Below are 12,970 nucleotides of genomic sequence, written 5' to 3' on the forward strand. Positions count from 1 at the left end.
AGTTTGAAAAGAATACAAATACATAGGTCTAAGTTTGGAAAGAGCATAAATGTAAATATATACAGTGCAAATACATATAAAATAATATAAAATATAATGTTTTGCACTCTCCATATTTGCATTTATACTACTTCCAAACTGAGCCTAGAGTGCAAAACCTTACATTTTGTATTATTTAGCATGTATTTGTTATTTGCACTCCTTTCAAACTGAGCCTGAAAAAACATCTTAGAAGATCACATAAAAGCCAATATTTTTTTCTAACAAAAATTAATATTTTGAAACTTGACTATTAATTAATTTTAAATATCAATATCAAAATATTTTAATCAACTATTCTTTATAGGGGGCATCTATTCTGTCATGTCCAATTTTACAAAGAAAGAATCAAATATCGTATCACCGACCCTTGATGGTAAGGGTGCGATCACTATGATGGTAACACAATTCAAAGTTAAAAATATATAAGTGGAAAGCTTAGAAATAATTTTGGACGAACTTGTCCTTTTCTCACAAAATACCCATTTATATTACTATCCCTTTAATTAATTTATAATAAAAATAATGAGGGAGAAAATATATAGAACTCCATGCACTTTATGGAATAAAATTACTCTACACATGTCGAACCATTTTGCACCATAGTTGATTCTATCAAATAAAAATGAAATTTAACTTAAAATCATAAAATTTCACAATTTTTTCTTTTTTTTTTTTAACTGAAGTTTAGTTATATGGTTGGCCGAGGCATCCCAAGCAGGCGGGTCGGAGTTTTGAATTGAACGGGTGGGTCCAAATCCATAATCCACTGATAAAGTGATAAAATGTTCAATTGGATTCATAAATGGTAATGGGTGGTAAACTAGTAATATTCCTTGAATTAAACGGGTATTATCCAAGTTCCCTGCCTCCCGGGAAAAGACCTTGAGAATCAAAATTCAAAAAAAAAAAAAAAAGAAAAAGAAAACAGAGAGAGAGAACGTTAACATTCCTTTCGGCTTTGCCATGCGTGCGACTCCCGCAGCTTCTCAATCGTCCACCCCATCCTTTTTCCCTTTTTCTGCTAGTTTTCTTTTCATTCTTTAATGTCTTCCCGATCAGCAGATTCCCTTAAAAACCATCTTTTGGCGATCGCCCAACTTTCTTCTTCATTGATTTCGAAGACAAGAATCTGTTTCTCACTCTATCCAGCTCTTTCTTTCTCTCTCAGAGATTCTCTTTTTCTATCTCTTTCTCTACCTATATTGCTTTTAACGATGCCTTGTTCCTTAGCTCTACATTCTATTATTTACCAACTTCTTGTTCCTGTTCTTCTTCTTCTTCTTCTTCTTCTTCTTCTTCTTCTTCTTCTTCTTAATTCCCTTATTGTACGGTCGAGGTTTCTACCAATCCGATACTTGGGCTTCAATTTTCATGGCTTCTTCAGGGGTGAACCATCTCGCTCAACCCTGCGTCCATGGTATGCTTCTTTTTTTTCTCGTCTTCATCATTGGTCTTAGTGTTGTTTCTCTTCCTTTATTTATGGTCATTTCTTTATTTGATTGATTGTATTTGCACCTTTAACATGTTTGGCAAAACGCATCAGTAATGTTGTTTCGTGGAAGTTTATTGTTGTTGTTGTTGTTGTCAATGAGTTTAGGACGATAACAGTACTGAAAGCGAGGTTTATACTTTTATTCTCTCAGTTTGAACAAAGTTCATTGATTCAGATTGTTATGTTTTTGAAACTTAAAGTCCAGAGTTGGCTAAGTTAGTTGTGGTAGGGACGTAATTGATATTGTTTGGCAATTAATCAGTACTTTTTATTCCAAGAGTGGCAACAGATTATGTTTCTCTCCATTTTCTTTTCTTCTATGGCTTTCTGAACTTTGATCATTCAAAACAGGGCATTTTGTCTCTTCATACGTTGAGAAGAAGTCTCGCCTCATGAAGTGGATTAGTAAGATATTTAAGGTGGGCTCAAAACAAGGGTCACTGAATGGACGACCTCCACGGTTCCTCGGTGAGGAAAACATGGCTTTTCATAATCCAAATAGATCCATGGTAATTTCACATGATTTTTGAATTTTATGTTGCTCCATCATTTCATTTTTATTTGTTATTATTTCTATAACAATGGTGATGATGACAATGAGAAGGGAAATGGGTAATATTTTTGAAGGAAAAAAAACTTATCAAAAAAAATATTTTTGAAGGAAAAAAATAATGACAACGGGTATTCATTACACTGTTTTTCAAGATAAAGAGAAAAGATTTAGTCAGATCCTTTCTACCTTATGGACTTGAAAATCTTGCATTTTTTATTTGATCTTTTTCTTTTTTCCCTTTTCATTAGGTCCAAAATAACTTTTTCCATACAGTATTTCAATCTAAGTGGTGTGGAGAAATGATACATCTATGCTTCATAAAGACTCCTAAAAAAATATGATTTATGTATAAATGGATCCTACATTCTGTGTATAAATGGTTAGAGAATAAAAACCTATTCAGGGACCTCATCTAACAGCCTTGAGATGGTACCAGAGCCTGTTTGACCAAGTGGTCTAGTGTTTGATCCTTGTCACCCCCATTATAATTAATTAAAATTTCATCACAAGGTAAGGGTGGGCCTGTGCTTGTTCACGCTTCAAGCCCCAGCATGAGGAAGCATGTTAGAGAATAAAAACCTATTCAGGGACCTCACCTAACAGCTTAAGCTTTTAGGTTGAATGGTTCCTTGAGAATAACTACTTTGTCACTGTTGAAAATAACTTACTGCTCTCTCTCTCTCTCTTATTGGAGTCACTTGTTTTCAAATAATATGACTCGATTCTGTATAAGCTTACAGGATGAACATTCCAGATCTGAACATGAGGAACTGGACCGTGCAGTTGCACTTTCTCTTGCTGAAGACTTGAAAAGACCAAATGGTAAGTCCCCATTTCCCAAAGGTGAAACTTTATTAATGAAGTTATTGACTTCAAATATGAGTTTTGCTCTCTCCCTCTCATGTTCTCTGTTGCTCATATTCCTTCTCTTATTTTCTTTTTTCTTGTCATAACATTATAATGGATATATGATTTCTTCAGGATACAGAAGACGCACAAACAATGATGAAGATCTAGCTAGAGCACTCCAAGATAGTTTGAATATGCCTTCATATCCTCCATATGCTCCTCCACAATTTTTCCCTGGAGGATATAGGTTAGTTTCATCAAACCTTTCTCATTTTGTCCCTTATATTTTTTATCATACTTATAAAATATAGAGTCAATTCAGGATTAATTAATACATTTCCTAGGCACACAGTCAACATTTCAGAGGTCTTGTCTAGCATTAGTAACATATTTAAAAAACCATTGCAGCCAACTTGTGGTTTGGTCTAATTGAGATACTTTTCAAGCCTTCCAATAGGTTATCTGCATTTTCTACATGTACAAGTTTATCTCTGGTGCATCCCGGTTCTCACAGTTTTTTGCATGAGTTGGTCGATTGCCTAGATCAGCAATGACCTGGTGGAGTAATGTCTTTTTCTTTCCCTTTTTTTTTTAATTTTTTAAATTCCTAGGAGATATAAGAATGAGTTCTTTTATGGCTATGTTTACTGTGGTATGGTAAACTTTTAGATGTCTTATCTTCTAGATACAGTTTATAAAAAAGAAAAAGAATACAGATATACATATTTGGTGCAGCGGTTGGGTTGCTCCATTGTGATCTGGGTGACCAGGGTTCAAATCATGGAAACAGCCTCTCTGTATGTGCAGGGGTAAGGCTGCATACATCTGCCCCTCACCAGACCCCACATTGGTGGGAGCCTTGTGCACTGGGCTGCCCTTTTATATTAGGATAATATTAGTAAATTACTTTCTATAATAGAAATAGTCAATAAGTTTCATGCTTCATCAAGTGTCACTGTTGATTCACCTATGCCACAATCTTATAACTAGCAGAAGTGGTGGAAGCTTTGGAGGGTATTCTTGTTGCTAAGGGATGTGGTTTTTCTAAGATTGTGCTTGAAGCTGATTGTCTCCAATTAATTGCTGGCCTTTCAAAGTGCACTGCTGAGTGGCCAAAGGACTCTATCTTTTTTATTCAAGACCTTTTACATTCTAGTATGGGTGTGGAATTAAAGTTCTCCTTTGAGATCCATAAATGAAGCAGCTCATGTAGCAGCCGAACACGGTTGTTCTTGTAATGAGGAATAACGTGTTCATCCACCGGAGTAGATTTTTGATCATTTAGTTAAGGATAGGTTGGTTAGTTTGAATGTGTAGCTGTTGGTTCTTGTAGTGGGTCTTCTTGTGTGATGTTGCTGTTGTTGTTGGGTCGTGTTTGTAGTGTAGCTTTTGTCTTGTGTCTTGTTGGTTGTTGTCTTCAGTTTGTGTTACTTCTCTTAATGAATTGACTTTTCTGCCAAAAAAAAATCCTGACATTTGTTTTGATTGTTCATGGCAGTATGCATTCACATTTACCTGTCAGATATTGTGGTGGCTGCAACCATGAAATAGGCTTTGGGAAATATTTAGGATGTATGCAAAATTTTTGGCACCCGGAATGCTTTCGCTGTCATGCATGTAATTATCCAATTACTGAGCATGAGGTACTTTATTAATCATTGGGTTTTGGCACCCTTTTTGTCTTTATGATTTTGTTTCTTTTCAGGAACTATGGATTCTCGAATTATCCTGCCTTTTTCGTTACATCAATAAGGCTTTTATACTATAGAAGATAAAATACTAAACATTCATGATATCTTTCTCTTACATTTTCTTTTTCCAAATCAAGTTTTCTTTGTCAGGAAGGAATCCATACCACAAGTCTTGTTTCAAAGAATTGCATCATCCCAAGTGTGAAGTCTGCTATCAATTTGTAAGTAAAACTCCAATTCTTATGGTTACTTATGAAATGGGATGGAAGAAATCTCTACCCCTAAACCCAACTTTCATAGATTCTAGTATGCATGCCTTTTATGTAATTGTTTTTCTATCAATTTCACTGTTCCTCCTAAGCAGAAAAAGAAGATCTGTAGTAAACAAAAATGCATTTATGATGATGAAAGAAAAGCAGAATAATTCATGGAAATTATATGAACAATGGTACCCAGACCATTACACCATCCTTATGTTCCATGTTCAAACCACTGATCGACTTTTCAGGAAAAAAACACATCAATCAAATGAGTCTGGGAAAATGCTTAAAAAATTTACAAATTGTGTATTCATGATTCAAAAAGGAAACCACTCTCATCTCTCCTCCTCTCTTATGCCAATGACAACTCAGATACAAGTGCAATTATTTAATTATATTTAACAATTGACTAGAATGTAAATGGTAATTACATTTATGCCCTTGATGCAATCCAACCAAAACACATACATACAGTATAAGTAATTAAACATAAACCAGGACACAAGTGGACTGCACATGCAATGATGCATACGGCAAGCAAAGGGCAATCAATTGTATGATGGTAAAGCATTGAAAGAACTTTACAGTTTCTTGGGACTTATGCCTATTTAACTTTCAGGTGTTGGTTTTAATGAATAGAAGTATTTTTTATTTTTATTTTTTTTTTTGAGAAATGAGGTTAACTTGATTAAGAAAACAGAGAGTACATGAGATGATCAAGGTTTAAAATGTTGATGTCGATGGAAATGTTGCTTACCAAAATATAGGACATATGTCGGAAATGTCGAGGGGAAATATTGTAAAAATTAGAGACATTGTGGAAATATTATGAAATATCTGGAAATATGCAAATATATTTTGTAAAATGATAAAAGAAGCATTAATACATATTTCTAGACTATTATCTTATTCCCAACCATTATATAAAGCTAAGAAACTAAGATCAATAACAAAATAGTAAATGACGATTTACTGATTTGTTATGCATTTTGATGTTTTTACAAGGTTATCTGATATTTTCTTTTCTTATTTTTAATTCTGAATTATAAATTCTAATATATTTATTTCACACTAGTAAATAGAAATACATTTATTCTGATTTTTTAAATATCAAAGTTATAATACATTATGTTTTATTATAAATTTAATAAACTGATTCTCCTTTTTGTAGTATTAAGATTATGATAAATTCTGATTTCTTATAAAACTTAATGAATTTATTATGATTTTTAATACTCAATTTATAATAAATTATGATTTAGTATAAAATTTATTAAATTTATTCTGATTTTTTATATTAAATGTAGAATATGGTTTATTATAAAATTTAATAACATTTTCTGATTTTAATAAATATTTTAAAAAATACTAACTAGTTAATATTTTATTACTTGAAAAATATTTTATGTTTTATATTATAAAGTAATTAATTTATTCTTTTGTTTTTATATTTTGTTAATTCTTTTTATAAATATTTTATTTGAAATATTAAATAGAAATTATTAATGGAATAATCAATATTAATATACTGTATTATATTAATATAATATACTAATATATTATATTTTTAATGTACATTAGTCGACATCTTGTTGACATAATAGGAAAAACTGTATTTGTTTTGGTTATTTGGCCGATTTGGTCAACATTTCCGAAATATAGGAAATGTCGACCGACATAATGTAATTTTTATATTGCCATCCATTTTCATGTCGGTGAGCCTCGACATCGACATATGTTAGGCGACATTGGAAACCATGGAGATGATGTACAATCAGGCTACACACAGGTTACAAAGGCATATTCCTATCACTGTACAAAAAATCCCTGTGTGTACCAGATTTAGCCAAACTATCAGCTACAGGGTTTAATTCCCTAGGAATCCAGCAAAAGTTTACAGATAAGGATTTTAACAGATCTCTAGCCTCGTTTAAATAGTGGACCAATCTCCAAGGTCCTCTTTCCCTCTCCCCTAAGGATTTTGCTGGAGTCTCCTTTGATTGTTAGATCAGTGAAGCCTAGATATCTCGTGATACGGAACCCCGTTAAAGCAGCTAAAATTTCTGCTGTTGTGTAGTCTGCAACCTCAGTTGGTCCACTAAAGACCCATATAGGGTGACCATCCCTTCTCTTAAACAAACCACCAATTCCTGCTATTCCCGGGTTTCCAGAAGCACTTCCATCAAAATATAAAGTCACTTCCTTCTCCTCTCTTTGATGGGGGAGGCTCTTCCCTCTTGAAGGACTGGGAGAGGAGAACAACACTTCCACCACATTCTGCTGAAGCACTAGAACCAAGGGCCATTATCCAATGATTATCAACTATCCTCGGTGTTGGGAAGGGTAGACTGGATACGAACCTAACTTTTTGCCTTTTTTTTTTTGGCACAAAGTGGCTGCTCTTACATTCTCACACTCGTCAGCCTGAGATTTTACTATAGCACCAAGCAATAGTAACATCAGTATTGGAGTTATAGCACTGTGAATCTCTAGTATACAGAAGATGTTTGCTTGTTTCATATATTGTGATTAATCTCTTTCTAAGTAATGTACTGGAATTAAGGGCCATATCCAAACAATGATCTCAGCTATCATGGGTGTTGGGAGTAGACTGGATATGGACCTAACCTTTGGCATGTTTTTTGTACAAAGTGGCTGCTCTTGGACTTGAACCCATGTTCTCATGCTTTTTAGATTGAGATTTTACCATGCACCAAGCAATGATAACTTGAGTTGACTGACTAGTCAATTGAGGCCAATACTTCACTGACTTGTCAGTTAATATTCACAATGTGATCACTTTGGAGGATTGGTTTACTTAGTCAGCCATAATTTTATTTTATAGCTTTATTTGTTTCTTTATCCATAACATAGTACCATATCTGCTTCAATTTTGTTATGTGCATGCTAGTTTCTTTAAACATTTATGGTATGATACATGGTTGGTTAATTGTAAGTAAATGGAAATAAATCATATAATAAGAGAAGGAAGTTGTGGAATTTATTTTTTTTACACACTATAAAGTTATTGTATAGTTTTATTTGTTTATTTTTATCCATAATTATTTAACGTAGTATAATATATGCTTTAATTTTGTTATATGCATACTTGTTGCTTTAAGAATTTGTGATGGTACATTGGTTGTATGCAAATAGAAATTACACATACAAAAAGAGAGGAGGGTGGAGAATTGCCACAAACAAGGGTCACATTGAATATTTAGGTTTTATACTCTTTCTTTAAAAAAGGTTATATTTCTTTTCTATATTTTCTAAACAAAGATTGTAAACTAAAAGTTATTTATCATTCTTTTATTGCACATTTGCAGTTTATATTGACTTCCATACGAGATTGTCTTGATATCTTCTATTTAGAACACCAACTACTCAATTAGTCATTACCTCACCATGCTAAAAACACGTAATTATATATTATAGATGTGTATTATAAGTTTATGATTGTTGTAATGCATATTTTTCCAGAGATGCTCCAAACTTTTGGATCTTTTCAATCTTGGGAGTCCAACAATTTGATTCCTTTTTCAGATCCATCTCTTACTACTGGGCATTTAGTTGTAAATTTCAGAATGTAACATGTTATTACATATTGCACTGTATATTGGTATTAGTTGTAAATGTTACATGGTAGTAAACAGCACATCTGACAATAGCTTTCTAATAACAAATCCAAGCCATGCTAACATATTTGTGGAATATGCTTTTGTGTCATTATGAAGAACTGATTTTGGAATTGGTATTACCTTGAGGTCAGAGTTCTTATGATTTATCCTATCTTTTCAGATTCCAACAAATGGTGCTGGTTTGATTGAATATAGATCTCATCCATTTTGGTGCCAAAAATATTGTCCTTCACATGAGTACGATAATACAGTCCGTTGCTGTAGTTGTGAACGGTTGGAGGTATGATGAATATTTGTTAATGAGGCATAGTCAAATAAAATCCTTTTAATATAGGTTCTGAAAAATAAAAGAGTAAATTGAGTCTGTAAAATCTATCCATTACAATACTTAACAAAAAAATGTGTCCTTTCCAGTGAATATAATTGAAACAGAGGCAAGGACATATTAGGGATTGAAATGGCTTAATTTTTTTCTCTTCTCTCTTTGTTAAATTTCATATGGTAGATCAGTTTTGCATGATGAACTTATTAGTTTGCAATCTAGGGAAAACTAAGATGAATGAATTTCACTGAGCTTAGATTCCAAATGCCCACCCAGTAATTACAGTGATTTAATTGTTTTCCTTCTTAGCATATTTTCCTTGGTAAACTTTTTGACAAAGGTATTTTTTACTGAATTATTATTATTTAAAAGCAGAATGATTTCCTTGCAATTATTTTCTTATATATTTTTCTTTTGGGATGAAGTCATGGAACGCAAGATACATTTCTTTGGGGGATGGACGGAGTTTGTGTTTTGAATGCATGGAGACTGCCATTATGGACACTGGTGACTGTCAACCCCTTTACCATTCTATCAGAGACTACTATGAAGGGATGAACATGAAAATCGATCAACAAATTCCCATGCTGTTGGTTGAAAGACAAGCCCTCAATGAAGCTATTGAAGGAGAGAAGAATGTAATTAATCACCTCTTTCTCTATTCTTCACATATTCCTTTTATGGAATAGCCCCCTCTTTACTCAAAATGTGCTCTTGTTTGCAGGGCTATCATCACATGCCAGAGACAAGGGGTTTATGCCTTTCTGAGGAGCAAACTGTTAGCAGTGTATGATCAGATATCTATTTACTAAAATATATTTTATCTTCATTGAATAAATTAGTGAATCTTTATCAATGTACTTTTTTTTTTCTTCTTAACATCTGCAGATACAAAGAAGGCCAAGAATTGGGGGTAACCGCCTTTTAGGTATGAAAACACAACAACAGAAGCTGACCCGAAAATGCGAGGTTACAGCGATTCTCGTTTTGTATGGCCTCCCAAGGTAGTAGCTTAAAACAGTTTTGTCTATTGGACCCTTTAATCATCATGTGTTTGAAGTTTGGGGTGTAGTTTCCTCTCTTAAAGTAGCAAATCCATATAATCGAGGTTAGCATAGTAGACATGCATGTTGTGCTTTTTGAATTGAGATTATATGATGACCCCCCAATGAATAATTCTTAAATGTGCAAGTAAATTAGGGTAGTTTTTAAAGCAGGTTTCAATGTTTTCATACATGGGTCATTAGTTGACATGTTAAAGGGTTAGGTTAATGGTTCAACTTCCTGGCTAAACCTTGGATCCATAACTCATAATAATCTCTGTAGAAATACAAATATTGATAAAAAGGAAAAGTTACCACGCACACCTATTTTGCATACTAAAAACATACATGAATATGTTTCAATTGGACAGTTAGCTGACGAACTGTCTAGATTGAATGGTTCAACCCTATAGATTCCTGAAATGGGCCCCGGTTGGATCAAATGGCTTGGTGCAATTACTAAGATGACATGGATAGGATTCCCTGTACTCAGGTTTCTCTTGCTGTCTTAGTGACACATTAGACTAGGTTGTCTTGGCACGATTGCTGAGCTGAAAAAGGTATGGCTTGAGGTGTTAGTCCAAGATTACTGAGTGATGCATTTGCCTGGTGCCATTATTGAGTGTACACAGGGTTCTCTGTCTTGTATACAGTTTTTAATCATATACCATGAGGCATGGCACATGAATTTAATAACATTCGAATTGTATGTCTTGCATACAATTGCAATTGTAGCATTTTCTGGAAAACTTGATTTAGTTTTGTTACTTTATTTTCTCCCAACTAGATTGCAAGATGACTTGAGGAAGTTATAGTCATCAAGGCCTACCCAATTTTGTTTTGTACGAGGATCTCTTTTATTTGTTCAAGAACACGAAAACGAAAAAAGGTTCCATAAATACATTGGTCTTTTGTAATTTTCCGTGGTCTTATAGTTCCATTGACAAGGTACAAGCATCTATTCATAGAAAATGACAGCTTTTGACAGAAGCCGTTACAGTTTGGTACCTCTACTGCATGCAGATTACTAACTGGTTCCATTCTTGCTCATGAGTTGATGCATGGGTGGTTACGCCTCAAAGGTACTGTTTCTACTTTCTACCTTTCTGTGCTTGGAAACAGTTTCTTGGTTTCTATTTTTCATGGATTTTGTTTTAAATTAATGCAGGATACCGTAATCTAAGCCCAGCGGTGGAGGAAGGCATCTGTCAAGTGCTCTCTTACATGTGGCTTGAGTCCGAGGTCATGCCTGAGTCAAGAAACATGCCATCTACATCAACTGCTTCATCATCATCAACATCATCATCATCCAAAAAAGGTGGAAAATCTGAAACAGAGAAGAAGCTAGGTGAATTTTTCATGAATCAGATTGCTCAGGATACATCCACAGCCTATGGGGAAGGATTCAGAATTGCCAATGCAGCTGTCAATAGGTATGGACTGCGTAACACCCTGAATCATATTCGCATGACAGGGGCTTTTCCTGTGTAAAAATGACTGCAGCTCATGTTTGTGGGAGGTTTTAATCCCTTTGGAGATAGTTTCTACTGTTTTTACTTTGAGCTGATCATGGAAGCTAGGATTAGCTCCCCCGTCATTTTTCATGGGGCGATTTGTTGTTGGTTTATTTGTTAAATAGGGGTTTCCATAATGTAATAAAGTACATATTTATATGACTTCTGAAAGGGATTCTTCTTCATCTTCTTTGCATTTATTGTACTCATTATACATACTCATAGATGCACACTCAGTTCTTACAACACATTGAAAGTACAACTGGAAGAGCAGGGTTAGACATGCTATGTAAACTTATTGACCTTGGACGCTCTTAGGAACATGGCCTTGTACTTTGTTTGTTCCATGTCTATAGATATATTCCATGGTGGCTCTTTATACCAGCATCATGGTGATCATCTCAGCAGCATGCACCAAACCATTGTCTTCACTATACCTTGAAGATGATGCTTGTTGAAACTGCCTTAAGTTGTGGGACGTGAAAGAGGTTTAGAGTTTTGACCATGTTCTATATTGATAACCATGTGGACGGCCCATGACAGATGTATTAAGCATTAGTCAAGATGAGGTGAGTGATAGAGAAAGCAGAGTGCAGAAACTCCAGCAGCTTCACGACTGAAACCACCGTGGTAACCTGGGATTGTTGGGGAGTGTACTGAAGTTGAGGATGAGTATCCATTTTATAGTGATTTAAGTGGGTCCAACCGTCCAAATTATCAATTGTCTGTTGGAGCACGAAGGTCACAAATCAATAACTGATGAGTGAAGACTTAGATGCTAGAAACATGTTAAAATTATCTAATGGTATTTGTTACAGTTTGAGAAAGGTCCTGGCAAAGTAGGCATTGAAACATATAAATGTTAAAATTAAGTTGCATTAATAAATAAAACCTCATCAACCCAAATAGCCGATTGGGGCGAGAAAGCACCACTTCATCCCTCCAAATGTAGCCGAATCCTCCTCACACCCACCTCACGGCATTTGCAGCTGTGCATTGGGAACATCTCCCATAAATGAAAGCATACAAGTACAGTAGATGTTCTCTATGTACAGCTGCAACGTGCTATGATGTGAGGACTGAGGGAACCTGCACAATCCATAATAGTTTGTCTAACAGTGGCATCCATTATGGATAATCGAGATGGCAAATCCGAAAAGAAAACGGAAGTGAAATCATCTCATTATCCTTCTCAATCAAATTTATCCTCCAACTTCGATCAATCTGGGTATATATCAGAATTGAATTTGAACCAACCCCACGAAGGAATAGTTCGAGTACAGCCTGCCCATAATAACCCTTGCTTCCTGAACCTTTTCCATTAATTAATTAAACGATACGTTTCTTAATCTTTCAAACAATAGAATTCCTTCGAGAATCCTGACTCCTCTCACATTGCAGTTGCACTCGTCATTATCCATGAGTACTCGTCAAATTCCTCAGCACTTTGTTTACCTTTTTAGTCATTTTATTTTGAAGTGCTTACTTTACAAGTTCATCTTTCTTGAAAGTGGTTGGTTCAAATCATTTCAACGTTAACTTTCCAAATGGAGAGATGCTTCT

General features: G+C 34.5%; 1 protein-coding gene across 2 annotated transcripts; it reads left to right on the top strand.

Annotated features, from left to right (window-relative positions):
- The first annotated feature begins 985 nt into the window (after positions 1 to 985).
- LOC104597073 (protein DA1-related 2-like) lies at positions 986 to 11,592 on the top strand. Of its 2 annotated transcripts, none has more exons than XM_088896963.1 (12): positions 986 to 1,459; positions 1,886 to 2,043; positions 2,821 to 2,909; positions 3,069 to 3,183; positions 4,435 to 4,579; positions 4,765 to 4,848; positions 8,689 to 8,808; positions 9,276 to 9,488; positions 9,575 to 9,637; positions 9,739 to 9,854; positions 10,917 to 10,975; positions 11,062 to 11,592. In XM_088896963.1, exons 2-12 carry the CDS (start codon positions 1,979 to 1,981, stop codon positions 11,382 to 11,384), a joined length of 1,392 nt encoding a protein of 463 aa, XP_088753089.1. In that variant the 5' UTR covers positions 986 to 1,459; positions 1,886 to 1,978; the 3' UTR covers positions 11,385 to 11,592. The 2 variants fall into 2 exon arrangements, with proteins under 2 accessions (XP_088753089.1, XP_010256768.1); XM_010258466.3 differs by having other exon boundaries at positions 2,828 to 2,909.
- The last annotated feature ends 1,378 nt before the right edge of the window (positions 11,593 to 12,970 follow it).

This window comes from Nelumbo nucifera, chromosome 2, assembly GCF_055504915.1.
Source record: "Nelumbo nucifera cultivar China Antique chromosome 2, China Antique-T2T, whole genome shotgun sequence".
Taxonomy (NCBI): Eukaryota; Viridiplantae; Streptophyta; class Magnoliopsida; order Proteales; family Nelumbonaceae; genus Nelumbo; species Nelumbo nucifera.